This window comes from Chiloscyllium punctatum, chromosome 6, assembly GCF_047496795.1.
Source record: "Chiloscyllium punctatum isolate Juve2018m chromosome 6, sChiPun1.3, whole genome shotgun sequence".
NCBI lineage: Eukaryota > Metazoa > Chordata > Chondrichthyes > Orectolobiformes > Hemiscylliidae > Chiloscyllium > Chiloscyllium punctatum.
The window spans coordinates 69,041,101-69,069,069 of NC_092744.1; the positions used below are offsets into that span (position 1 = coordinate 69,041,101).

At 39.3% G+C, this 27,969-nt stretch overlaps 1 protein-coding gene across 1 annotated transcript in view; it reads right to left on the bottom strand.

Annotated features, from left to right (window-relative positions):
• pccb (propionyl-CoA carboxylase subunit beta) overlaps positions 1-27,969 on the bottom strand; it is a 57,695-nt gene that overhangs the window by 23,849 nt on the left and 5,877 nt on the right. The window contains exons 2-8 of the mRNA XM_072572890.1: positions 19,366-19,485; positions 14,851-14,919; positions 13,506-13,562; positions 12,532-12,645; positions 7,243-7,353; positions 5,814-5,922; positions 418-538 (exon numbers count right to left, since the gene is read on the bottom strand). Of these exons, the coding sequence (XP_072428991.1) occupies positions 418-538; positions 5,814-5,922; positions 7,243-7,353; positions 12,532-12,645; positions 13,506-13,562; positions 14,851-14,919; positions 19,366-19,485 (701 nt within the window). The remainder of the gene's footprint in view (positions 1-417; positions 539-5,813; positions 5,923-7,242; positions 7,354-12,531; positions 12,646-13,505; positions 13,563-14,850; positions 14,920-19,365; positions 19,486-27,969) is intronic.

Genomic DNA, 27,969 nt, shown 5'->3' on the forward strand with positions numbered 1-27,969 from the left:
TATTTCTACACTGGAGGACCTCCTTTTTAAAGTGACACCTAGAAATGTGACAGCTTCAATCTTCATTGAAATAGTATGGGATGTGCATACACTATGTACAGATACTATATGGAAATCATAAGAGTTGTGTGGATGGCAACATTTGCCAAGTTTGTCAAAAGGATATATTTCTACTGTAACTGTGTAACTGATCAATGTACTGTATCAGTTTTAAACAGGCTTCTACTCAAAGGGTATTTTGCAGATTCTCCATCAGAAATGAACTGTAATTCATATTTGGGTGTCAGAGGATTGGGTGGGGGAATTGTTCTAATTAAATGCTGCAAAATCACTGATAAACCAATACACAATACTAAATCTTCCATAACCTGATATCAAAGAACATAACAGCATGTGAAACTGGATTCTTTTACTTACCATGGATCCTGGCATTCTCTAATAGGAGCAGGATCTCTATTATTCAGAGGTATAAAATTAAAAAATTCTCTCAAATTCAATAAGGCATCAATGTCATTTTCAAAGGCCTTGTGTGCAACACCTGCAACATAAGCAGATTTATTACTACAATAAAGATAGAATGTTACAGCGCAGTACAGACCCTGTGGCCCTCAATATTGTGCCGATCTGTGGAACCTACACGAAGCCTATCTATCCTCCACTATTCCATTTTCATCCATGTTTATGGAATGAACATTTAAATGCCCTTAAAGTTGGCAAGTCTACTACATTTGCAGGCAGGGCATTCCACACCACTACTACTGAGTAAAAAAACTACCTCTGACATCTGTCCTATATCTATCACCCCTCAATTTAAAGCTATGCCCCCCTCCTCGCCATCGCCAACTGAGGAAAAAGGCTCTCACTATCCACCCTCTCTAACCCTCTGATAATCTGATATGTCTCAATTCAGTCCCCTTTCAACCTTCTTCTGTCCAACAAAAACAGCCTCAAGGCCCTCAGCCTTTCCTCATAAGGCCTTCCCTCCACACCTGGTAACATCCTGGTAAATTTCCTCTGAACCCTTTCCAAAGCTTCCACATCCTTCCTATAATGCAGTGACCAAGAGTATTGCGGCTGCACCAGAGTTTTTTTTGACAGCTGCAACATGACCTCATGGCTCCAAAACTCAATCCCTCTACCAATAAAAGTTAACACACCTAACAACATGGGTGGCAACTTTCAGGGATCTATGTAAATAAACACAGATCTCTCTGCTCATCTACGCTGCCAAAAATCTTACCATTAGCCCAGTACTCTTTATTCCAGTTGCTCCTTCCAAAGTGAATCATCTGACACTTTTCCACATTAAACTTCATTTGCCACCTCTCAGCCCAGCTCTGCAGCTTATTTACGTCTCTCTGTAACCTGCAACATCCTTCGGTACTGTCCACAACTCCACCGGCCTTAGTGTCATCCACAGTTTACTAAACCATCCTTCTACACCCTCATCCAGGCCTTTTATAAAAATGACAAACATTAGTGGACCCAAAACAGATCCATGCGGTACACCACTAGTAACTGAACTCCAGAATGAACATTTCTCACCAACCCACCACCCTGTCATTTTTCAGCTAGCCAAATTCTGATCCAAACCGCAAGAATCACCCTCAATCCCATGCCTCCATATTTTGTGTAATAGCCTACCGTGGGGAACCTTATCAAACAGCTTACTGAAAGCCATATGCACCACATCAACCACTTTACCCTCATCCACCTGTTTGGTCATCATTTCAAAGAACTCAATAAGATTTGTGAGGCATGACCTACCCTTCATAAAACAGTGACTGTCCCTAATTTATTCCTCTCTCAGTAATGACAAATCCTCTCTTATAACCTTTTTCAACACTTTACCCAGACCGAAGTAAAGCTCACTGGTCTATAATTACCAGGGCTGTCTCTACTCCCCTCCTTGAACAAGAAAACAACATTTGCTATCCTCCAGTCTTCTGGCATTATTCCTGTAGACAATGAAGACAAAGATCAAAGCCAAAGGCTCTGAAATCTCCTCTGGCTTCCCAGAGAATCCGAGGATAAATCCCATCCGGCCTCGGGGACTTATCCATTTTCACGCTTTACAGAATTACTAACACTTCTTCCCTGTGAACCTCAATTCCATCTAGTCAGTATTCTCCTCGACAATATTGTCTTTTTCCAGTGTGAATACAGATGAGAAATATTCATTTAGCGCTTCTCCTACCTCCTCAGACTCCATGGCAAATTCCCACTACTATCCTTGATCGGCCTTAATCTTACTCTCATCATTCTTTTATTCCTGATATACTGATAGAAAATGTAGGTGTTTCCTTGATCCTATCTGCCAATGACTTCTCATGTCCACTCCTGGCTCTTCTTAGCCCTCTCTTTTGATTGTTTCTGGCTAGCTTGAATGCTCAGTTAGGGCACTTGAGAGTTAAAGTTTCATCCTAACAGAAGCCTCCTTGGTCCTCTTGACAAGAGATTCAACTTCCTTAGCAAACCACAGCTCCCTCACTCATCCACTTCCTCCCTGCCTTACAGAAACATGCTTATCAAGGACACTATTAAAGCATAGCAATTAAAGATAAACCACACAGCTACGGAAACAAAGTTGTCTGTCATAGCATTTGTAATACTTACTAGGGTTTTTTTTAACTGTTCAAAATTTCAGCACATAGACAATAACATCAAGATTTATCTATAACTCAACAATTTATTACTAAAAAGACCACCCACCCAGTTACAACAAGCCAAAATGAAGTTGATGTTGCATCAATCTCACTGATCAACAATCTAAGAATCACTATCTGTTAATGTTGAGAAACATATGACATTGATATCTGTTTTACATTGTAAAGACCAATATGACAAATAATATTTTCTCAGTGGATAATACTAATGGAAACAAACACATCTACCATATACAAGTAGGTGCAAAAGCTGTTAATGACAATTCTGGTAATGAGAAAAGTCTTTTTCACTATTTTAAAAGTCAAAGATCCATTGTAAGATTATCAGAGGTAGATTGGAAAGGATTGGATATGACAGGGATACGCAACCCAGCATTTGACATCAGCTTTTACACAAAGATAATGCTCAACTTACAACATTAAACAGTACAACATTGAATAAATTAGATGAGGTTGCCTTCTTAAAAGGAAGAATTATTAAAATACATCTGACTGGCAGAAAACAATTAAAATGGATGTGTGTTATATACTTTGCCCAGATCTTTAAAAGCCACGAGTCAGGAACCTGCTCCCTAATTGAAAAAACTGTTAATGTAATGTTCCAATTTTGAATAGGTTTGATAATGGCAGACTTAAGTAACTATGGACCATTAGATTGATTGCAGGACAGACAAGATGCTCAAGGATAATATTAGAAATACTCTTGAGGGTCATTTTGGCAGGGAGGACATCTCAGAGTCTTCTGAGAAAGAAAGGTTGCACAATATAACATTTGGCCTATGGGGAACAGAATGAAGATGTGACAATGTAAACTTTACAACTTTAATAACTCTTTCAGGAATAAACTTTTGAGGTGAAAGGAGTAGAGACACACTGTTACTCACAGACTGAAAGCAATTCGCCATGTTTTGACAGGATTACATAAACAAAACTGCTTTGACACCAGCTTGATAAAATGGATACTTTATTGCCACAATGTAAGAATTGCCTTGCAGAAGAATTTAAGGAGTTAATTGCAGAAAAAGCTATGTTTGAAACAGACAGCTAACCCAGGATATAACAAGGAGCTACTTTTGATAAGATGACAAGCTACAGACTCAAGGTCTCCAGAAATGTAATCAATGTTGGGGATGAAAGAATCTACTGAGTCATCAATAATGTCACACTACAAACCTGAAAGAGAGAGAATTGTACAAGAATCCAAAACAAGAACAAGTCAGTAGCAGAATTTCAAAGAATATTACACAAGGATTGAAGCCTGGACATTTCCAGAGACAAACCACTTGGTTAGAATCCTGGCCAGATTCGTCCATCAGAGAGAAGCCCAGTTTGGTTGTAAATCACAAGTTACCTTTAATTAAAGTGTTGAGAGATATATGTAGATATGAAAATGCAGTTTATTCCTCTCTAAACAATCATAGCTACAGCTGAAAAGTCAAGATTTAAGCAGAGTACCAGATGTATCCACTGCTAAATATCAATAGCAGCGAGTACAAATGCTGTGAAAATGTAGCAAAATTAATTCCCAGTTTATAAAGCACGAGTTTTCTACATATTAATGACTTGACTTTGAGGTTACCAAAGAATGGACAAATTATTTTAACTAGATAGGTTGCTTGCAAGTTAAACAGGGGTAGCAAATGATTGGATATTAACTGGAACACTTTTCCTCAGAATAGATGACCTATGGAACAAGCTCACATGTACAGTTTCTGGTTGGGGTGGAGCAGATATCAGTCAAAAGTCATGTAGAAGTTAAGGTCACAGGGCGCCTGCTGGAGATTGTAGATCAGTCTTGAGCTTGAAAGGAATTTTCCAGTTTTCCTTAGTGGGATATTTTCTCCCTTTCAAAAGGTATATAGCTGCAGGTAGGTCATAAATGCTGTATTATGATGGTGTGGGACAGGTTCATGCTTTCTTGTCCAACAGCAAATCCACAATACATCCAAATAGTCAAATCTTCCAGGCTTTTCCAGATAGTCCAGAAAAATAAATATTTTGCTCAGTGTCTCTGTCATTCCCAGACAGTCGTTGTGAATCCGTGAAAGATAATCTTTGATTTGTAGTTATATAATCTAACACCATATCCGAAAGTTCATTATCCACTGAACAAATGTACGTTGTTGGGAACAAATATATATTTGTGGATTTTGAGAATTTGAACAATTTCTAGGTTGACTTTTTGGAACACAAAAATCAAGAGAACTGGGGACTGTGTTTGCCACAATTGCCCTTTGTAAAAACCACTCATGAAAGCTTTTGTGAAGTTGGAGTGAGCCAGAAAAAGAAAATGGGGAAATGTTTTCCTAAGACAGTAACAATATAACTCCTCAACAAACAGATGAAGAAATATCTCAGAAGTATTTTTGGAGAAACAAAGAACAGTCCAGGAATCAACATCACTGAAATCCATCTGAAAGCAGACACGTTAACTCAGTCGTACGACCCACGTCTGACTGACCTGCTCCTCAAACTGAAGGTCTTCCATCACTTGTGGTTGACAGCAACATGATGTCAGCAAGAAAACAAGTGTGAGAACTCAACTCATTCTTTAGTTTGAGCTTGTGGTCAACAGGGTTTTTCCCTTCTCCGCCATTCAAAATTGCTCTGCAGTGGTGGTGTTTTGACCTGTATATATTCATGCGAGAGTGTGTGTGTTTGAGAAAAGAAGGATAGAGCTTAGTTGACAACTAGTTTGGCCACTTGTTTTTAAAGTATAACCTTGTTTCTAATAAACAAATTATTTTTGGGTTTGCCAAAGAAACCTGGTGAATGTCTCTTTCGTTCTAAATTACAGTAAAGAAGAGAAACAATCTTTATTTTGGTGATCACGTGAACATTGGCCTTGAAATGGTTCAGGGTGTAGTGGGGCTTTATTTGGAGTGCACTCCTCCTTTCAGATTTGTTGGAATATTTTATCAACTTAAAACCAAAATCTGAATCCAACTGAAATAAGGTCTGAATGGAGAAGGGACTGTACCTAGCAAAATGACAAAGGATGTCCTACACTTACCTGAGCTAGACAAATGGCAGTCAACAATTCAGCATCTTTAAAAGGTCCAAAATATAAATCATCCAGTCAGGCTGACACATTAGAGTGCAGTTTACACCGAAAAATATTTATTCTCCAAACGATTGCCATCTAACCTGAAATTGCAGTGTGTGTTTTAGCACCACCCAGATCTTCCTGAGTCACATCTTCATTTGTAACAGATTTCACAACATCAGGACCAGTTATGAACAAGTAAGATGTATCCTGCAACATCAAACAAAATCTTATCATTAAATTAATTATTGCAACTGATAAAAAGAAATAGTGAGTGACAAATTTTAAAACAGAACCTCTTACTTAGTATTATCACATATGTTATTTAGTTTAAAAGAATATACTTTGGGTTTCAATCAAGAGCAATAAAAAAAATGAACTTAACACTAACAAATGGTAATTGCAGCAGACATGAATATTTGTGGAAGTCAACTATATCTAGAATTTGAAAATAAGAAGAACCTCACAATGTATATCAGGAGAACCAGCAACAACCCAGATAATGCATTTGTAATCCAATAATAAGCCATACTCAAAAGTAGACTGCAACTTACCCACCTTTCTCAAAGCATTGTTGCTATCCATATCTCTTTGATATCTTGTTGATTAATTAGATCATACCATATAATTTCAATAATATTAACTAGTTCGTGTCAGTTATTTGACCCTTTCATGTTCCTTCCATTTTAACTCAGACCACAATTGATCTTTTACCTCAACTACACCTTAAACCATGTAATTGTACTTGATTCTCTCAGTATTCAATAAGGTACCAATCTCCCTCTTGAATAACTGAATGAACAAAACTCTGGGATTTAGAACTCAAGATTCACAATGCTTTCAGTTGTATTTCTGCTCATCTCAACCCTTAATAGCTGATCCCCTATTCTAAATCTGTGATCTCTAGTCCTGGACTCCTGAGTCAGTGGAAGCATCCCTCAGCACCAACATTGTAAAGATCTGTAGGCACCTTGTGTTTCAAATCACTTCAAATCCTACTCCTCCTTCCCCCCCCCCCCCACCACCCCCCAAACCTTCTGCCCTCCCTCATGAGACTTATTCTCATACCTTCATTCCATCCTATGCCTGTGATGCTTCAATCTCTCACCATCCCACCTCGGCAGACCCCAAAAGGCTCTCACCTACCCTCACCCCACCACGTGCTAGTCTTTCCTCCACCACCGACCACCTCACCCAGGCCCTCATCCCCAGTCTGTCCTGTCTCACCACGCAGACCCTCTTCTCCCTTCCCTAAGCCATTGACCCCCCCTCCCAAAACCTCACGCTGCTTCACGTCTACAGCCTATATGCCCTCTCCCACCCTGTCTTGCTGTCTCCCCACCCTTCTCACAGTCCACATGATACTTTACCCCTCCACTTACCACTCTCCCCAGTTCCTCTCCTGGTCAGCCTATTTTATTGCCAAAGTTATAGAGATGGGAAAAGCATTCTAGAATTATTTGTCATGCCACATTGACCACTAATAGCACAGGGAACAAATTTCTGCAATTAAATCACATTCTGCTTTACCTTCACCATAAACGTGAAATCGGTCAATGCAGGTGAGTAGACAGCGCCACCAGCACAAGGACCCATAATAAGAGATATTTGAGGGACAACACCAGAGGACAGTACGTTTCTCTGCAACATATTCAAAACACATTTACTAGCAAAGTGTTTGCAAACCTGTACAAAAATACACGTCATTGATTTTGCAGGAAGATAAATTAAGCATAACCCACTATGATAATCAACACTTCCAGAAAGGTTATTTCACTACTGCAGTTTAAGTCAGTCTGATCCTTCCATAAACTACACTATGTTTAATGCATCACCAAATTTTAAAAGAACATTTCAGATTTATTGCAATTATTACATTTTTAAGAATTGTGGCAAATTTTAAAATGACAAGCTTCTAAAACCAAATAGTATTTTCATTGACAAAGACAAGAATAAAAAAGGTGAAGATCAAAGCTCATCAAATCAAAATATGGTCAAAACATTACTCTAGTTTGTTGATTTGTCAGGTTCAGGTTATTAACATAGGCAATGGAAATAGTGACAAAAGAACTGCGCTTCCTTCAAAAACTAACAATGAAGCTGCACAGGCAGACAGGCTACACAACCCCACACAAATTGTGCCGAGGAGGGCATGTATATAAAAAAACCTGTAATTATATCTGGATTTCCTTACTCGTTAATGGGATGTGGCTGATTATTGCCCATTCCTAATTGTCCTGAAGGTGGTTGTGGGGAGTAGCCTCTTTGAGCCACTGCAATCCTTGGGGGTATAAGGACATCCACAGTGCTGTTAGGAACAAGCTCCAGGATTCTGATCAGCAAATATGAAGGAACAGCAATACAGTCCTAAATCAGAATTACATACAGCTTGAAGTAGTATTTGGATATGGCAATATTCCCACGCTTATTCTGCCTTTGGCCTTCCAGGTAGTAGAGGTCATTGCGTTTGGAAGATGCTTGGTGAAGAAGCCTTGGTGAATTACTGAATCATCTACAAGATGCACTGCAAAATGCTGCTACTGCATGTTGATGGTGAAGAGAGTAAATGCAGAAAGTGTTGGATAGGTTGTCAACCAGATGGGCTGCTTTGCCCTGAATTGAACTCTCCAGTGCTGTTGGAGCTGTACTCATCCAGGCCAGTGGTGAGTAATCCATTACACACATGACTTGCACCTTGTAGATAGTTAACAGGCATTGGGGAGACAGGAGGTAAATTATTCAGCACAAAAGTCCTTGCTTCTGACCTGCTCTTGGAGCCACAGTATTTATTATAGCTGCTACAATTCTCATTCTAGTCATAGTAACCTCTGCAACCAGTGAACATCCCCATCTCTGACCGATTTTTTTTCGGAAGGAGGAGTTGCTGGTCCCTACTAAGTATTTCATTTTGAAAGTAGTATAGTGGCACATGTAAGCATCACATTTTTGTTTTTAAGACAGACAATTCGGATATATTCTGCTCACCTGGATCCTAAAGTAATAGCACAATCCTCTACTTCAAAAAAATTCAAACAAGGGATGTGGGCTTGAGATTTTGGAGAAGATTTGTAGCTCAGGTTGTAAGTTTGCTTAGTGAGCTGGTAGATTTGTTCTCAGGTGTTTTGCCACTGTGCTAGGTAACATGGGTCAGCCTCCGGTAAAGCGTTGGCGTTCTGCCCCACTTGCTATTTATCGGTCTCAGTTTGTTGTGGTAGGTGTTACCATTTCTGATTCTGTTTCAGAGGTTGGGAAAAGGGGTCCAAATCTGTATATTTGTTAATGGCGTTCCAGTTTGAATGCCAGGCATCTAGGAGTTCCCATGTATGACTTTGCTTAGCTTGTCCTAGGAGAGATGTATTGCTACCAGGTTCTTTAAATTCACCAGGAGCAGTTTCAGTGCGGTGGTACACTTGTGGTCTACCATGATGTCTCTGGGCTGGAGTAGTCTGGTCGTCATGAGGTGACTTCTTGTTTAGGCCAGTTATGCAGGAATTGGCGGACTGTGCTTATTGGGTCCCTGTTGTTCCTGAATACATTGCATAGGTGTTTTTCCCTCAGCTTCTCATAGTTCTTCGTGTGTGGTGTTGTGTTGTGGCTCATTTAAATAGTGTTTTGATGCAGCTTCATTTGTGGATGTTGGGATGATTGCTCCTGTGGTTGAGTATCTAGTCTGTATGTATGGCTTTCCTATAAATGCTGGTCTGCAGCACTCCATTGGCTTTTTGTTATACTGTAACATCCAGGAAGGAGAGTCTATCATTGTTCTCGTCCTCTTTGGTGAAGTTTATATCAGTAAGGATATTATTTGTGTGTTTGTGGATTTCTTCGAATTTGTTCGTGATGACAAAGGTATCATCCACATAGTGGACCCAAAGCTTGGGCTGGATCGTGGGAAGGGCTGTTCATTCTAACCTCTGCATAACCACTTCTGCTAGAAGTCCTGATGTTAGTGATCCCCATAGGTGTCCCGTTGATTTGTTTGTAGATCTTGTCATTGAAGGTGATGTGGGCTGTGAGGCACAGGTCTCCTAATTTGAGGATGCTGTCCTTGCTGATGGAATTGGTGCTGTTTGCATCCTTGGTTCGTATAGCAGCGAAGCCAGTGTTTCTTTGGCCAGGGTGATGTTTCTTGATGTGAATAAGGCCATCACTTCTAAGAAAATCATGACCTCGTCGTCCTCTGCCTTGGTGTCTTTGATGATGTTAAGGAATTCCTAGATGGAGTGGATGAAGTGGGTTGTCTTCTCCACTAGGTGCTTCAGTTGCGTTGCAGTTACTTTGCTTGTGTGCTGGGAAGTGAGACTATGGATCTGAGGGGGAGTCCCTTCTTTATGTACCTTTGGTAATCCGTAGAAATAGGGTGTGTTGGATCCTTGTGTTTTCATACTTTGGAGGTCTGCCTTGTTAATTTCACCTGCTTTGTGTAATTTCCTCAGGGTTTGCTGTAATGCAGTTTGAACTGTGGAGTCAGGTCCATAGCCACCTGTTGGTAGTTATCGATATCTGTTAGTATAGTGTTTGCTTTTTCAGTACTGTGTTTTGTTCAGGATGACATTCACATGCCCTTTGTCTGCCAGTAGGAGTATGATATTTCTGTCTATTTTGACTCCTTCCAGGGCTCTCTTTTTCAGTGTGTTGAGGATGTTCCCTTCTTTCTTTCTGCTTAGTGTTGGTGCTACTATCTGTCTGATGGCCTGATGGGATCCTTCCGTTAATCTACTGTCTTTCAGGTGGATTCCAGTGCTGCTAGGAAGACGTTTATATCCGCGTCCCTGTGGTTGAATTTCATCCCTTGTACTAGGGCAGCTTTTTCAATGTATCAGAGTGGTCAATCAGACATGTTCTTTATCTGCACACACTGACCAGATACTCAACTACAGAAACAATCATCCCAAAACCCACAAAAGGAGTTGCATTAGGACATTATTTAAACAAGCCACAACATACTGCACCCAGGAACTATGAGAAGCAGAGGAAAAACATCATACAATGTATTCAGGAACAATGGGTACCAGATAAGTGCAGTCCGCTGATTCCTGCGCAACAGACCTAAACAGGAAGACAGCATGCCCAGAGACTTTAGTCACTCTACCTTATGTCGAAGACAACTTAGCTGATGACCAGACTACTCCAGCCTTTAGACATTGTGGTAGCCAAAAAACCTACCACCACACGGAAACCGCTCCAGATGAATTTAAAAGGACCCTGTACCAACAGCAAGCAGAATGAACGTCATATACAAAATACGCTGCAAGAACTGTGACAAACAGGCAGGAAGCTAGCCACCAGGATACATGAGCACCAACTAGTCACCAAAAAACATGACTAATTATCACTGATATCCATGCACACAGACGAAGAGGGACATAAAGTTCGACTGGGACAATACATCTATCCTAGGACAAACTAAACAAAGACATACACTGGGATTCCTGTGTAGGCCTGACATTCAAATGGGAGCTCCATTAACAAACACAGAGATTTGGACCGCATTTACCAACTTCTGAGAAATAGCAGATGGAGCTTAATTTAGATAAATGCAAGGTGCTATACTTTGGAAAAACAAATCATAGCAGGACTTATACACTTAATGGTAAGATCCTAGGTAGGGTTGCTGAACAAAGACCTTGGAGTGCAGATTCCTGTTCCTTGAAAATGGAGTCAAAGGTAGATAGGGGAGTGAAAACAGCGTTTGGCATACTTTCCTTTATTGGTCAAAGCATTGAGTATAGGAGTTGGGAGGTCATGTTGCAGCTGTACAGGACATTGGTTCATCCACTTTTAGAATACTGCATGCAATCCTGGTCTCCTGTCGGAAGGATGTTGTGAAACTTGAAAGGGTTCAGAAAAGATTTACAAGGATGTTGTCAGGGTTGGAGGATTTGAGCTCTATGGACAGGCTGAATAGGCTGGGGCTGTTTTCCCTGGAGTGTTGGAGGCCGAGGGGTGATCTTACAGAGGTTTATAAAATCAGGAGTGGCATGGATAGGGTAAAGACAAAGTATTTTCCCTGTGGTTCCAGAACTAGAGAGGAAAAATATAAAAGGGAGCCAAGGGGCAACTTTTTCACACACAGGGTGGTGCATGTATGGAATGAGCTGCCAGAGGAAGTGGTGGAGGCTGGTATAATTTGCAGCATTTAAAAGGCATCTGAATGGGTATATGCTAAGCAAGGGTTTAGAGGTATATGGGCCAAGTGCTGGCAACTGGGACTAGATTATGTTAGGATATTTGGTCGGCATGGATAAGTTGCACTGAACAGTTTGTTTCCATGCTGTACATCACTACGATTCTATAACTGTTGCAGTTTTGCTAGAATGTGCAAAATTGCTTGACCAATTAAGTTGCCTGACGTAAGGCTCAGCCTTGAATTAACAAGATTTCCTGACCAATAATTAAATTCTAAACTCATATGAAACTCTTTATTTAACAATTTAAGCATTACCTTAATGACACTAACTACCCAATGAAGGAGCAGTGCTCCGAAAGTTTGTACTGTACTTCCAAATAAACCTGTTGGGACTATAACCTGATGCGGTGTGATTTTTAACTTTATCTTGTGAATACATTCTCATGTTCTACTTTGTAATATGTCTATCCTTATTGAGTCATGCATCATACATGACAAATATTTGTCATGGGACATCAACTAGTATGTGTCAAATTTCACACCTCAATTCTACTCCAAACCTGCATCTCTATGTTATTGTACACTTAATATTGATCAAACTGTACTTTAGATGGTAAATAAAAAGTATAGTATAAATTACTTTGTTCAAGAAAAATACTTTAAAAGTGTAAAAGGTCTTCCAATCTCACCAGAAAAATGTCAGCATAACCAGCCAAGGACTCCACACCTTCCTGAATACGTGCTCCTCCAGAGTCATTTAGACCTATAACAGGAGCTCCTACCAACAGAGCTTGATCCATAATCTAGAAAGACACACAAACTTTAAATTAGATTATTGCAGCTAAAAAGTGGTGAAAAATAATTCCCATCATCTTCTATTCAGTGGTTAAACTAGAGCAATGTACTTATTTAATTCAGTAGCAATAATGTCAGTAGTGCCACTTTAATGGGGTAACTTAACTCCATCAAGCCTTTAAAAACAAAGTAATATAACAGCAGTTATATTAAGTAAATGGATGTGTGCTATAGGCTACCTGAATGGTGGAGGGGAAGACATAGGAACTCTAAAGCACGGCAACTAAAAATGAGGTTCAAAGACTGCCCTCTGTCATCTCTAGAAGAGAAAAGTCAACCTTTTAGGTCATTCACCCTTCATTACTTCCAAAGATAATTGGCCGAAAATTTTAAATAAAAAATCAGAAAATGCTGAACAAATTCATTAGGTTGGCAGAGTCTGTCAGAGAGAAACAAATTCAAGGAAGAGACATATCGGAGTTGAAACACTGACTTTAGTTCTCCAATAATTTGTTTTTATTTCAGATTTCCAGCATCTGCAGTACTTTGCTTTTGTTGGCCTAAGATGTTAACTATTTTTCTCTCTGCAGATGCTGTCAGACCTGAGTATTTCTATTTTTATTTCCAATTTTCTGCATCCACATTATTGTGCTGCTACTGTTCCTATTAAAACCCATAAAATAGATAGGGCATTTTATTATAATATGTTTAACATCTTAGTTTGTAAAGGTCACAGTGTTGCATGTGTAGACCTTTTGCCTGCAGTTGAATTCAGCTCTACAGCACAAAAATTATGCTTTCAACAATAAGGACTTACTCAGGCCTTATTGATGACTTGCTTCAAGTTATTGCTCATTTAGGTCTTTACCTTACAGATCTTCTGTGCATGAGCTCCTGATAAACTTCCTCCAAACACTGTAAAGTCCTACCAAAGGAAAACAAAAACTATATTATTACCAAAACAATGTGCATCAGTTTTATACAATAATGTGAGTTCTTTGTTTTTTCCCATTCTGCATCTAGCCAGACAGGGTACTGCAGCCCACATTGAAAAGTAAAACACTATTTAAAATGACTCACCACTATACAGTAGCCTCAATAAGATGCAGAATTTATTAAAGCACCTCAATGTCCAACCAGACGCCAACCAGAAAAGATAGTAGTTAGGGAATAAATCAGTATGGCAGAGGAGTTTAAAGAGAATTTAGTTATGCAGGGTAAGGATGGGCATCCGTATTTTGAGATAAATTATTCCATTAATATTTATTTTGGTCATAAATCTCACTGCTTCATTAGAAGCAGGGTGTTGCGAGGGGGGTAATCAGTAGGTAGTTTTCAACAATGTTCCAAAGCCTAAATGTTGATCATTTCTTATATCCTCTATTTTTACCACAAAACGTCAACCTACATTAGGCAATTTGATAAATTCTCAAAAACAATTATTCATCGATTACTATCTTGAGAGTTCCAGGATTCAAGTCCAGGTTATAGATATTAAACCTAAAATACTGTAAGAATATTCAAGTATTAAACACGAAGGGTACAGAATATTTCCAATACCTCAATTCAATGGAATCAGAAAAAAAAGGGGGGAAATCCTCACACTGATTGCAAAAGGAAGGTTGATATGGTCGCTGACATTTCCAATTCAGATACAATGGTAACAGTGAGATTATTAATTTTAGATTTTCACATTGTCATTCTTCAACTTAAGTTACATGCAAAACTCCATGGCACTAATGCAACTAATGCTTTGAGATTTGAAGCAAAACCCAGGGGATCATCTGTCTTGTATACTTCAAAATGGAACATGAAAGAAAGAGTGACCTGGGTTTATACATTCCTTTTCATGACCAAACGGGTGAAAATGCTTTTTAGTCAATGGCATACATTTCAAATCGAGAGTGTGGTGCTGAAAAAGCATAGCAGGTCAGGCAGCATCCAAAAGAATTCCTGATAAGGGCTTATGTCCGAAACATCGATTCCCCTGCTCCTCTGATACTGCCTGACCTGGTGCACTTTTCCAGCACTACACACAACTCTGATTTCCAGTATCTGCAGTCCTCACTTCCTCTATATGTTTAAAGTGTAGTCACTGTCATACTGTGTGAAGTTCACAACTCTCTACCCTCCCATTCTGTCTCATAATGAATACTCCCAGCAATTTAATCTTTTCAAGAACATAAACATCAAATTAAAACAGGACTTATTACCTGACTGAAGACATAAACGAGTCGCCCATTAATTCGGCCCTGACCAGTCACCACACTGTCACCAGGAAACTGTGACATGATTTAAAAACAAAGAAACTAATAGAGACATTAGAGACATGCAGAACATGATCATAAATTTCCAACTTTGCTATACAAGTTAATAACCAACTTATCTTGTAAAAACCCACAAGCATTTAGGATAGAAATAGTGCCCACTCAGATTCTTCAATCCGCCAGGATATATTGCAGAACCTGATTCAACATGTTTAAGAAAATACTAAATACAATTACACTTCACAAAAAAACTTTTGTTAAAAGAATGTTTGTTAAATGAATATTAGCATGCCAACATCAGCACGAGGCACATAAACTTTGGGAAGTTCTGTGTTACATAAATTCTGTGTTACGATCGAGCCCTCCACAATCACCTGATGAAGGAGCGTCGCTCTGAAAGCTAGTGTGCTTCCAATTAAACCTGTTGGACTATAACCTGGTGTTGTGTGATTTTAAACTTCGGGAAAATAGCCTATCAGGCAAAAAATAAAATTTCCTTCTACCTTATCCCAACAATGTGCCTTCAGCATAGCTCGGTCGAAAATCACAACCAAATGTCATTTTTTTCATGCCAGCCAATCATTTGTGGGCAGCTCCGTGCTTTGGACCTCTGCCATTCAGATACTGGAGTGATTATACCAAACCAACTCTCGAGAGGAATCTTAAATACCAGTTACACTTTGATAATGAATTAAATTGTCAGGGAGTAGCAGAGAGGGAGAAGGAGTATATTAACTCCCTATCACATTCTTCTATTAAGTGCAGATCTTCCTTCAAAGATAGTGGCAACTGAGAACACACTAATGATAGCTCTTTGGTCAATTCATTGAAGATTAACATTACTCAATCCTGCAACATATTATTTGGGTGAAGGAGCTGCACTTTAAATCCTACAGTGAATAAAGGCTGTGACAATTCTTTTTAGTGATTGATATGTCAAGTGCAAGTAGAAAATCAGATCAAAAATTTTTTTAAATTAAATGATAGGTTTTGAATAATATCATACACTTCCCACTGCAAAAAGATAAAGCATAAACTTTGGAAAAATAATTTGTATAGCATTAAATGCTGATTTACAGAAAATTATTGAATTATTCTGTCATTCAGTAATTGTTCCTGCATTTAAACTAATTTCCTTCATCACTAATGATAAATATGATATGAATCTCAAATGTAATTCTCCATTATTTCAAGAGGAAGTATTGAGCCATTCCATTCCCAAACACCATCTGATGTATTATGGTGATGATTTAAAATAATAGTGCTTTTAAAAGGAAGAGAAGGGCACTTCAACATAAAACAAAGACTGAATTTTATTTTTATATTCTTTTATTCCTTATCCTAGGATTATTTTTTCCTCATCATGTTCTACTTGTCAATTGTTATCTTTTCATGTTATATTTTCCCTTTTAAATCCACCCTGCTTCAGCTGAGGTTTTTGTTTTCCAGTTTCTTCACACAACCTTTAAAAAAGAGGCATGGTAAGACAAAACCGCTGCTAAAAAGGGCAAAAGACATTTAGCACCCTAGAAGACTAGGGCACAAGGAATAAAACTGGAATAAAAACAGCCATTAATTTATGCAATGTGAGAAGAGGATTCTGACTGGTTGAGCCATTTTTCGCATAGAGATGTGACAACAGCAGCTGCCAATCTCAGTTCTCAGACCAGGCAAATAGCCTCTGATGGGAATGCAGTAGAGATTTACAGTCTCAATTACTCATTTTTCCAATGAGAAAGAGACAATGTACATATGAATTCCATTTGCCTACATGAAATAGAGCCCTGTGTTAAATAAAAAAGAGAACATTCTGAAGATACTTTTTTTTTCCATATTTCAGATTTCCAGCTGTAGTGCAGGAATTTTACTGTACTCCTGTGTTAATTTAAATAGCATCTCGCATGTGGAAATGCAGTGAGATTCATAGCATGACGCATTTGCGCTTGCAAATGGCCCAACCTATCAGCACCCCTTCCCCTTGCAGAATAAACTCTAGCCTAGACTTCACATTTGCCAGAAAGATTGATGCACAGGGGCATCGTCAAACCCCCATCGCAGTACATACCAAAGGAATTGCTTGGGCCATTGAATTTTATGCTGGCCATATAATTAGAGTTTATGGATAGTTCCAATGCAATCAATCATTTACTCAGGAAAAGTTAGACTATTAACTAGTTAAACATAATTTAACTCCTGAATAACTATCCACACTTAGCTCACACCCCTCCATAATTACACCTCCCACAGACACTGATCCCACCACCCAGCCACACCCCAGTACCCCTGTCCTACAAACCAGGCCAGATCCTGCCACAACAGATTTCTCTCAGCTACCCCAATCTACCCTAACCACTGCATCACTTACTGTGCACCCTAATCACTGCCTGACTGATACTTTACCCACCTGACACCCTAGTTCATGCCTAACTGGCATCTCAACTCTGTACTGTACTTGAATGCATCTGGCACCCTACCTCTACTCCTGTAGCATCCTTCCCCTCCTCAGTTGGTGCCCTGTCCAGCTGGCAAACAGCTTACCTGGCTGCTGTGAAAGGGCTGAGGTGTACATTACAGAAGTTCTACCAGAATACAAGTATAGCTCTGCATTTCTGAGCTGATATTTGCATTTCTGGGGGTGCTTTGAGTGGAATCTCCTCCCAGAAATGTGCAGCTTGCTTCTTTAATAAGATAGGAGGGCAAACCCTCAGGAAATCTAGCCTGACGTCCCTTTTGCATGTCCAGTTTCTTTCTTCCTAAGCATGATGACTGTAAGACTGCTTGACTTCTCTTTCTAGTAATGTTCATGTTTAATTTTCAAGAAAAAAAATTAAAACCAAATTTAGGCATTCTTTTGCAACTGCTCTATTAAATGTAAGAACTTGCTGTTAACTTCATATCTGCTATGAACATGTTACAAAAATGAAATTGAGCTCATACATTCCTTAGACTGGATGGAGAAGAGAAGTTAGATGGAGGTTGGGGGTGTAGGCTCTTGGATTTTAATAACGTTATTTCAAACTCATGCACTTGTGTTGGAATGATTGAAACAAAGTAAAAATAGAGGGCATAATTCTCAAGGTAATGCAAGAACAGAGGAACCTAGGCATATGTGCATCAAACACTGATGATGACAGGACAGTGGAGAGTATTTAATAAAGCATACAGCATTCTTGGTTTTATTAATAGGGGCATAGAGTACAAAAGCAAGGAGATGTTGAACTTGTAGAAGACACTTGTTTGGCCTCAACTGGAATAGTGTGTATAGTCGTGTGCACTACTTTGCAAAAGATGTAACTGCATTGGAGTGTGCAGACGTGATTTACAACAATGATTCCAGGAACAGAAACTTCAGTTACGAGTACTGGTTGAAGTTAGGATTATTTTCCTTCGATAGAAGATGGCTAAGGAGAGTTTTGTAGAGGTTTTCAAAATCAAGAGCTGGCCTGATTAAGTAGAGAGGCAAAAGCTATTCCTGCTCATTTTTACAAAAAGGCATATATTTAAAGTGTTGTGCAAATGAAGCAAGAGCAACATGAGGGCATAAAACCTTTTCACAGAGCAAGTAGTTAGGGTGTGAAATACATTGCCTGGAAAGGTGATGCAGACATGTTCAATTGAGGGATTCAAGACGGTATTAGATCATTATTTGTAAAGGAATGTGTTGCATTAATAATGGGAAAGGTCTAGGAATAGGCACTAGCTCAAAGAACTGATACAGGCACGGCAGGCCAAATAGCCTCCTTCAACACCATAATTCTGTTTGTGGTTTTCTTGCTTTCAGTTCAGAAATAGAGATTTACTAAATTTGTTTCCAAAGCATGGTTTGGGAGCTGGTCATCCAGTACAATGGCTCCTACACTTCTGAAATGCACAACTGTTGTGTAACATTCAAATAAACACAGAAAATTCTCTCAAGACATAGAATATTGAAGTTTGGTTTTCCTTTCAAGCATATTTGTAAATTGGTAAACTGAAAAGCAAATAATATTTTGCAACGTACCTGCTAAACCAAACATCATATGCTACTAATAGCAGTTCTAGTGCATAGAAAAAGAAATACTCTTAACTTATTTGCCAAAGAAACATTTTGGTAAGGGTGTGTTTCAGCACCTTATTAATCCGATTCACCTGACAGCAAATGAAAAAATCCAAATCAACAAGCTCACATCAATTACTTAACGGGGTGGGGGAGGGAGGGAATCTTTCATTTTTGTCAAATTTCTGACACGCGAGAGAAAAGCCAGAAAATTCTACACCTTCAAGCACGCAGCTCCTGTATAATTTTTAAGACAGCTCAAACATACAGCCACTAGGGTCTCTTCACAATACAATTTGTAACTGGCATCACCTCAGTGGTCAAGCAAAGAAAGACACAAATATATTTACAATCAAATTTATAGTACAACAGTAGTATTGGCTATGGGCATGAAATAACCTCAACACATGTTTTATAGTTGTTACCTTATCATCCTTTGTGCCCATGCCAAAATCCGAACACCTATGTTCCACAAACTTGTCATATTCTATAAAGGATTCAGGATCCAGAAGCAGCTGGACACGTTCTCTGGCAGTGAGCTTTCCCTAGACAGACATAACCATAAGTATTAATGACAATTATGGCTCTAATTTATGTATACAAATGACTATTTCAAGAAATAGTGGGCGGCACGGTGGCACAGTGGTTAGCACTGCTGCCTCACAGCGCCAGAGACCCGGGTTCAATTCCTGCCTCAGGCGACTCTCTGTGTGGAGTTTGCACATTCTCCCCGTGTCTGCGTGGGTTTCCTCCGGGTGCTCCGGTTTCCTCCCACAGTCCAAAGATGTGCAGGTCAGGTGAATTGGCCATGCTAAATTGCCCGTAGTGTTAGGTAAGGGGTAGATGTAAGGGTATGTGTGGGTTGCGCTTCGGCGGGGCAGTGTGGACTTGTTGGGCCGAAGGGCCTGTTTCCACACTGTAAGTAATCTAATCTAATCTAAAAAAATACTAAGGGGGTGGGGGTGGGGGTGGGGGTGGGGGGGATAGAAACAAAGAGCTATTATACTTAAGAGTATATTAAAAAGATGATAAACTCCCCAAGTGCTTATTGAATGTATTGAAATTAAACAGAATTTGAAAGATGATAAACTCCCCAAGTGCTTATTGAATGTATTGAAATTAAACAGAATTTGAAGCCTTTTGTTTCTGCTAAGTTTCCTAGACAGGAAAGAAAGGTACAGTTTACCGGCAACTTAGTGCTCCTTTTGAAAAATTTCTTCCACATAGGTTTCTGCAACAGTTTTATGAGCTGTTGTACCTTCCATATTCATAAACAACTGTCCACCTAATGTAGGTAAGCAAGTGAATATTAAGGATTTACAGAACTATCAGTATACTTTGAGAATACAGGTTTTAGATGCCAATACAGCACCAACAATTGCATTTCAATTAAAATACCACAACTTACATTCAATAAATGGAGAAGATGCATCATGGAGTAAAAAGACAAAAACTGGAAACCAAGTGCACAAATATTAAGAGGGATAGAACATAGAACAATACAGCTCAGAACAGGCCCTTCAGCCCTCGACGTTGCGCCGACCTGTGAACTATTCTCACCTTTTCCAATGTTTCCACACCCTTCCTGTAATGGGGTGACCAGAACTGTACACAATATTCCAGGTGAGACTGCGCCAGCCAGAAGAATGGCCAGAAGAAGCTTGAACGCCATATTTTGTAGAGAAATTTGCAGAAAAGTTGGTGGAAAGATGGAAGGATTAGAAAGGGAAATTCCACAGACTGAAGTCTTTGGAAGTTCAACTCATAGCCACAAAATGGCCTGTGTGGTGGGAGAGGGAAGGGAAGGATGTATAAAGGGGAAGTCTTCAAAAGTGGTAAGAATATGTCAATAGCCCAACTTCTGGTCCATGAAGTATGTGTGCTCTGCATTTCATACATGTATCATTCCCATTAGACAATACTTCAGACGTACACTCAATTAATTTAAAATATTATTCATGACGCAAATCATATTTGCAGGGGCTATACACATAATAACAAACAACTAATAAGCAGGATGGAACATGAAGCACAAGGGTTATGTTTCAGAATGGGTTGTCAATAATAAGAGGCTGAAAACAAAAAGTTGCTCCAGGTTTTTTTTAAGAAATGCTTCAATGGTTACCTTAGCTTCACACGCAAATCAACAATTTAGTATTGGAAATATGAGCCAAGCATAATGAGGACATGGAAATGTTCAACAAATTATCGAGTGTAATGACACAGTTGTAGTTTGCCTGAAATGCCTTCTCCTGAAGTTTGAACATAGATCATTACAGCACAGTACAGGCTCTCAATGTTGCGCCGACCTGTGGAACCAATCTGAAGCCCATCTAACCTACACCATTCCATTCTCATCGATATGCCTATTCAATGACCATTTAAATGCCCTTAAAGGTGGCGAGTCTACTACTGTTGCAGGCAGTGCATTCCATGCCCCTACTACTGAATAAAGAAACTACCTCTGATATATGTCCTCTATCTATCACCCATCAATTTAAAGCTATGTCCCCTTGTGTTAGCCATCACCATGAGGAAAAAGGCTCTCATTGTCCAATCTATGTAACCCTCTGATTATCTTATGTCTCAATTAAGTCACCTCTTAACTTCCTTCTAACAAAAAAATAGCCTCAAGTCTCTCAGCCTTTCCTCGTGAGACCTTCCCTCCATACCAGGCAACATCCCAGTAATTCTCCTCTGAACCCTTTTCAAAGCTTCCACATCCTTCCTATAATAGTGACCAGAACCGTACGCAATACTGCAAACATGGCCGCACCAGAGTTCAGTACAGCTGCAGCATAATCTTGTGGTTCCCAACCTCAATCCCTCTACCAACAAACTGTATACCTTCTTAACTTATTAACCTGGTGGCAACTTTCAAGGATCTACATACCTGGACACAGATCTCACTGCTCATCTACATTGCCAAGAATCTTACTATTAGCCCAGTACTCTGCATTCCTGTTCCTCCTTCCAAAGTGAATCAACTCACCATTTTCTGCATTAAACTCCATTTGCCACTTGTCAGCCCAGCTCTGCAGCTTATCTATGTCCCCCAGTAACCTACAACATCCTTTGTCACTATTCACAACTCTGCAAACCTTAGTGTTATCCCAAATTGACTAACACATTCTTCTCCGCCCTCATCCAGGTTATTTATAAAAATGACAAACAACAGTGGACCCAAAACAGATTCTTGCAGTACACCACGAGTAACTGAACACCAGGATGAATATTTCCCCATCAACCACCACCCTCTGTCTTCTTTCAGCTAGCCAATTTCTGATCCACTCCAGAGATGGAACACCAGACAGAATGGACAATATCCAAAAGATAAACTCCTAAAATTCTCTACAACCACCTTTGGAGTAATTTTAACATTTTGTCAGCATGTTACTCCCAGAGCTTGCTATTTGTCCACTCTCTAGCAGTAGGGAAACTATTAAAGATGGCACCAGCTCTAATTAGGAACACTGGATTTTGTTTTAATACAAGCATTAAAATAAAAATAAACAAATGCTTTCTGTGAACTTAAATGAAAACAAAGTTATTTACTATTTTCATGGTACGATGTATTTACATTCAAGGGACTATTTATTTACACATATTATGCTTAATTTGCCAAACTAAAGCTTGCACTTCAAAATGATGCCATTATTGAATTTTTAGTTACATGTTGCATTGTGAATGCTGACAGAAAATACTGAAAAACTTTTGTTTGCTAATCAATTACATATAGCAATAAACACCAAGTTTAGAGGGCAGAGGATAAGTGTATTTATATTTTATTCTTTGGTTTAGAACCATAATATACATCCACACAGCAAGTGCACACAAGCAAGCATAGGATTTTCATTGTATATTTTTTCATTTACATCTGAATAAGGATTTGAATCAAAGACCATGAACCAGGCTATTTCTAAAAGAATATCAGTACAGGTTTGCGAGTGATCTGGGGGCTGAGGATGCTCTAAATATACAAATTGGATTTTAATTACAATTATATAGAGAAAATCTCTGCAACATTCAGTGCTGTTGTACTGGTATAGAACAAGTAATTTAAAGTTTCCTTCAGTGCTTCGTCCCCCTGCCTTGGTCCTCAAACAAAAAAAAATTGACTTGCACCTGTACACTATTCTGGGTGAAAGCCAATATAGAGTCAGAGATGTACAGCATGGAAACATTCCCTTCGGTCCAACCTGTCCATGTCAACCAGATATCCCAACCCAAACTAGTCCCACCTGCCAGCACCCGGCCCATATCCCTCCAAACCCTTCCTATTCATGTACCCATCCAAATGCCTCTTAAATGTTGCAATTGTACCAGCCTCCACCACATTCTCTGGCAGCTCATACACGTACCACTCTCTGCGTGAAAAAGTTGCCCCTGAGGTCTCTTTTATATCTTTCCCCTCTAACCCTAAACCTATGCCCTCGAGTTCTGGACTCCCCGATCCCAGGGAAAAGACTTTGCCTATTTATCCTATCCATGCCCCTCATAATTTTGTAAATCTTTATAAGGGAAAACAGCTCCAGGGAAAAACAGCCCCAGCCTGTTCAGCCTCTCCCTGTAGCTCAGATCCTCCAACCCTGGCAATATCCTGGAAATCTTTTCTGAACCCTTTCAAGTTTCACAACACCTTTCCAATAGGAAGGAGACCAGAATTGCATGCAATATTCCAACAGTGGCCTAACCAATGTCCTGTACAGCCACAATATGACCTCCCAACTCCTGTACTCAATACTGTGACCAATAAAGGAAAGCATACCAAACGCCTTCTTCACTATCCTATCTACCTGCAACTCCACTTTCAAGGAGCTATGAACCTGCACTCCAAGGTCTCTTTGTTCAGCAACACTCCCTAGGATCTGACCATTAAGTGTATAAGTCCTGCTAAGATTTGCTTTCCCAAAACGCAGCACCTTGCATTTGTCTGAATTAAACTCCATCTGCCACTTCTCAGCTCATTGGCCCATCTGGTCCAGATCCTGTTGTAATCTGAGGTAACCCTCTTCACAGTCTACTACACCTCCAATTTTGGTGTCATCTGCAAACTTACTAACTTATCTCTTATGCTCGCATCCAAATCGTTTATGTAAATGACAAAAATTAGAGGGCCCAGCACCGATCCTTGTGGCACTCCACTGGTCACAGGCCTCCAGTCTGAAAAAACCCTCCATCTTCTACCTTTGAGCCAGTTCTGTATCCAAATGGCTAGTTGTCCCTGTATTCCGTGAGATCTAACCTTGCTAATCAGTCTCCCGTGGGGAACCTTGTCAAATGCCTTACTGAAGTCCATATAGATCACATCTTCTGCTCTGCCCTCAATCTTCTTTGTAACTTCTTTAAAAAACTCAATCAAAAACTCAATCAAGTTCGTGAGACATGATTTCCCACGCACAAAGCCATGTTGACTATCCCAAATCAGTCCTTGCCTTTCCAAATACACGTACATCCTGTCCCTCAGGATTCCCTCCAATAACTTGCTCACCACTGAGGTCAGGCTGACCGGTCTATAGTTCCCTGGCTTGTCTTTACCGCCTTTCTTAAACAGTGGCACCACGTTTGCCAACCTCCAGTCTTCTGGCACCTCACCTGTGACTATCGATGATACAAATATCTCAGCAAGAGGCCCAACAATCACTTCTCTAGCTTCCCATAGAGGTCAACGGTACACCTGATCAGGTCCTGGGGATTTATCCACCTTTAACTGTTTCAAGACTTCCAGCACTTCCTCCTCTGTAATCTGGACATTTTGCAAGATGTCACCATCTATTTCTTCCCTATATCTTCCCTATCCTTTCCCACAGTCAATACTGATGCAAAATATTCATTTAGTATCTCCCCCATTTTCTGTGGCTTTACACAAAGGCCGCCTTGCTGATCTTTGTAGGGCCCTATTCTCTCCCTAGTTACCCTTTTGTCCTTAATATATTTGTAAAAACACGGTGGATTCTCCTTAATTCAATTTGCCAAAGTTATCTCATGTCCCCGTTTTGCCCTCCCTCTTAAGTATACTCCTACTTCCTTTATACTCTTCTAAGGATTCACTTGATCTGTCCTGTCTATACCTGACATATGCTTCCTTCTTTTTCTTAACCAAACCCTCAATTTCTTTAGTCATCCAACATTCCCTATACCTACCAGCCTTCCTTTTCACCCTGACAGGAATATACTTTCTCTGGATTCTTGTTATCTCATTTCTGAAGGCTTCCCATTTTCCAGCTGTCCCTTTACCTGCGAACATCAGCCTCCAATCAGCTTTCGAAAGTTCTTGCCTAATACTGTCAAAATTGTCCTTTTTCCAATTTAGAACTTCAACTTTTAGATCTGGTCTATCCTTTTCCATCATTATTTTAAAACGAATAAAATTATGGTCACTGGCCCCAAAATGCTCCCCCACTAACACCTCAGTCACCTGCCCTGCCTTATTTCCCAAGAGTAGGTCAAGTTTTGCACGTTCTCTAGTCGGTATATCCACATACTGAATATGTTGAGTTTCTTTCAAGAACACTATTTAAAATGAATTATGGTTGTTATGGCTTAGAGCAATGCATCTTCTACCTTTACCCAAGGACAAGGTTGGAAAGAGCATTACTACAATCAATCTTTGGGTGATCCCAAGTAAGAAAGGCACCCCTCCTTGTTTCAACAGAAGGAAGGGTTGAATAAAAGTATTTGTTCAGTCTTACATAGCTTTCCCAATTCTAATGCTCATTTTAAAATGAGCCAATTTAAACAGGCTTTCTTAAATTGAAAGAAAAAGAATCAGTTTATTAGTTACTAAAATGTGAGGAAAAGAAACGAAATATAGAAATAAGTAAACCAAAAGGTTACACAAAATCAGTCATTGCTTTCTCCATGCAAAATGGTTCTGCCATTCAGTTGGATGTTTCTGGTACATGAACCAGGTGACTAATGGTGTAGAGAAATGGCAAAAGCTGTAGCTTTTGAGAACCCTAATGGAAAGTTAAATGCCTATAATCTTAATTTTAAAAATTGCAAATGCTTTCCTTTTCCTAGGTTTGTTGTACAAGGGAAGCAAATGTGTTTCTTTAACTGCTTGCAGTGGTCAAAAGGAGGATATGTTTTCTTTCCATGAACTAAGGCAAAGAAATACTTATTCTCATCATGCAGCATATCTGTCACATTTATGTTTAAACCTTTAGAGGTAACTATACCCAACCTCCTCTCAACAACAGTGTAACTTCCAAAAGGACCAAAAGCAACTATCAGAAATCTGCACATTCAAGATTTGATAAGACAATCTTTCATCAACAGGTTTACCTTCAATTTTTTTTGTATCTGAAACAGTATTGTAGATGCTAGGATTTATCATGGAGCTATGTTTGATATGCACTGTCCTTTTAAGTCCATCTTTTAGAAATGGACTTAAAACTGTTTTAAGCTGCATTTTGATTCTCTATGACATTTCCACAGATTGAATTGTAGGTACGTGTATTTTGCCAAGTCAGAGAAAATAGCTGGAAATTGCTGTGTTTCTTCACTCATACAATTTTTAGAGTATTTACTAGTTTTGCTATAACTATAGAAGAGATGAAGCATTCCATTTTAGCAAAACATGAATTTATGGTCAGATAATAAATTATCCAAAAGAAAAAAAGATACTGATGATTCAAGTAAAACATGATTCCATGCTCTCAGGCAACAACTTTTTTTTAAGTCAAGCACTAAAACAGTTCTTTTGACCATGTCTGGACAAAGATTATATTGAGGTCAGTAAGCCACTTGCCCTAGTAAAACCTACTTGAGCAAAAACCTGTTCACCAATGCCAAAGCCATTCAATGGCACTATCAGCAACATGTACAGTACAGTAGATACATGTGGCAGTAATTAGACAAATTAGAATTGTGATGCATTTTGTAGACAGAACATAACTGGGTAATTTCTACATTGCTAAGCAGACGTTAATGCTATAGCTGTAGTGCTGGCTAGTTCTGGAATACAACTCCATCGTGTTGCAGCCTTAATAAGTTCAGAGCTCAGTTTTTGTTGTAGCCAGTGACCTCAGCCAATTCTTGATATGCAGTGAAGTGAACTAACTTGGCGGAAGACTGGGAACTGTACTGCTGGGAACCTCCAAAACAGACAGAGATGGATCATTCATTCAGCACTTGTGGTTTTTCGCTGCTTTCCTGGGTTCAGCTAACTTTGAGGGTGGAATTTTTGTGGATTCACCCTTCCACTAATTTGTTTAGCTATCCACCACAATTCATCATAGAATGTACCAGGATTTTAAAGCTTTGAACCAATCCATTAGTTGTGGGATTGTTTAGTTTGATCCATAGCATGCCAATTCAATTTCCACTAAAGGTTTAGCATCTAGTTTTAGGTCTATCCAGTGACATTCCTAATACAATTTCCTCCACTCTGGATTGAACCAGTTAAACACTTAGCTGGATAGTAATGATACAGTAAAGAAACTTTGCTCATTACCAGTTTTGAACTGCTAGACATTTTGTCCCACGATCTGTGTTCAATACACTGAGCATGTAACACGCTCTACCTTGCAAAACAGAAAACAAAAGACAGAAGAACAACAAAGGCATAAGTAAAAAAAGAGGTAAGAACTTCATGAGGCAGACTGATGATAAGATAATGTCAGGACAAAAACAAAACCCAATATCAATACAAGTAGATATGAAAAACAAGGACACCAAGATCATCATGACCCACACACAATACTTGGGGAATTTAAAAAATGTTACTGAACGAAATGAGCTGAGCCCCAGTTACTGAAACGTAAAATCCTTTATAAAATTCAAACAAAGGACAACAGCCTACTGTCACCATGTTAAGAATTTCAGTTTCTAAGATACATAAATTTTATACACTGTAAATTTCTAAATCCATTTGCCAAATTAGAAATAAAACTGAATCCATCATGCGAAAGCAGCAACAATTTAATAGACCATTTCCACTGAAAACACTTGACAAACAACAGATAAAACAGACCAATAGTACAAAATATCACTGCATTCCAGATCTGAAACAGTCTTCAAATTAC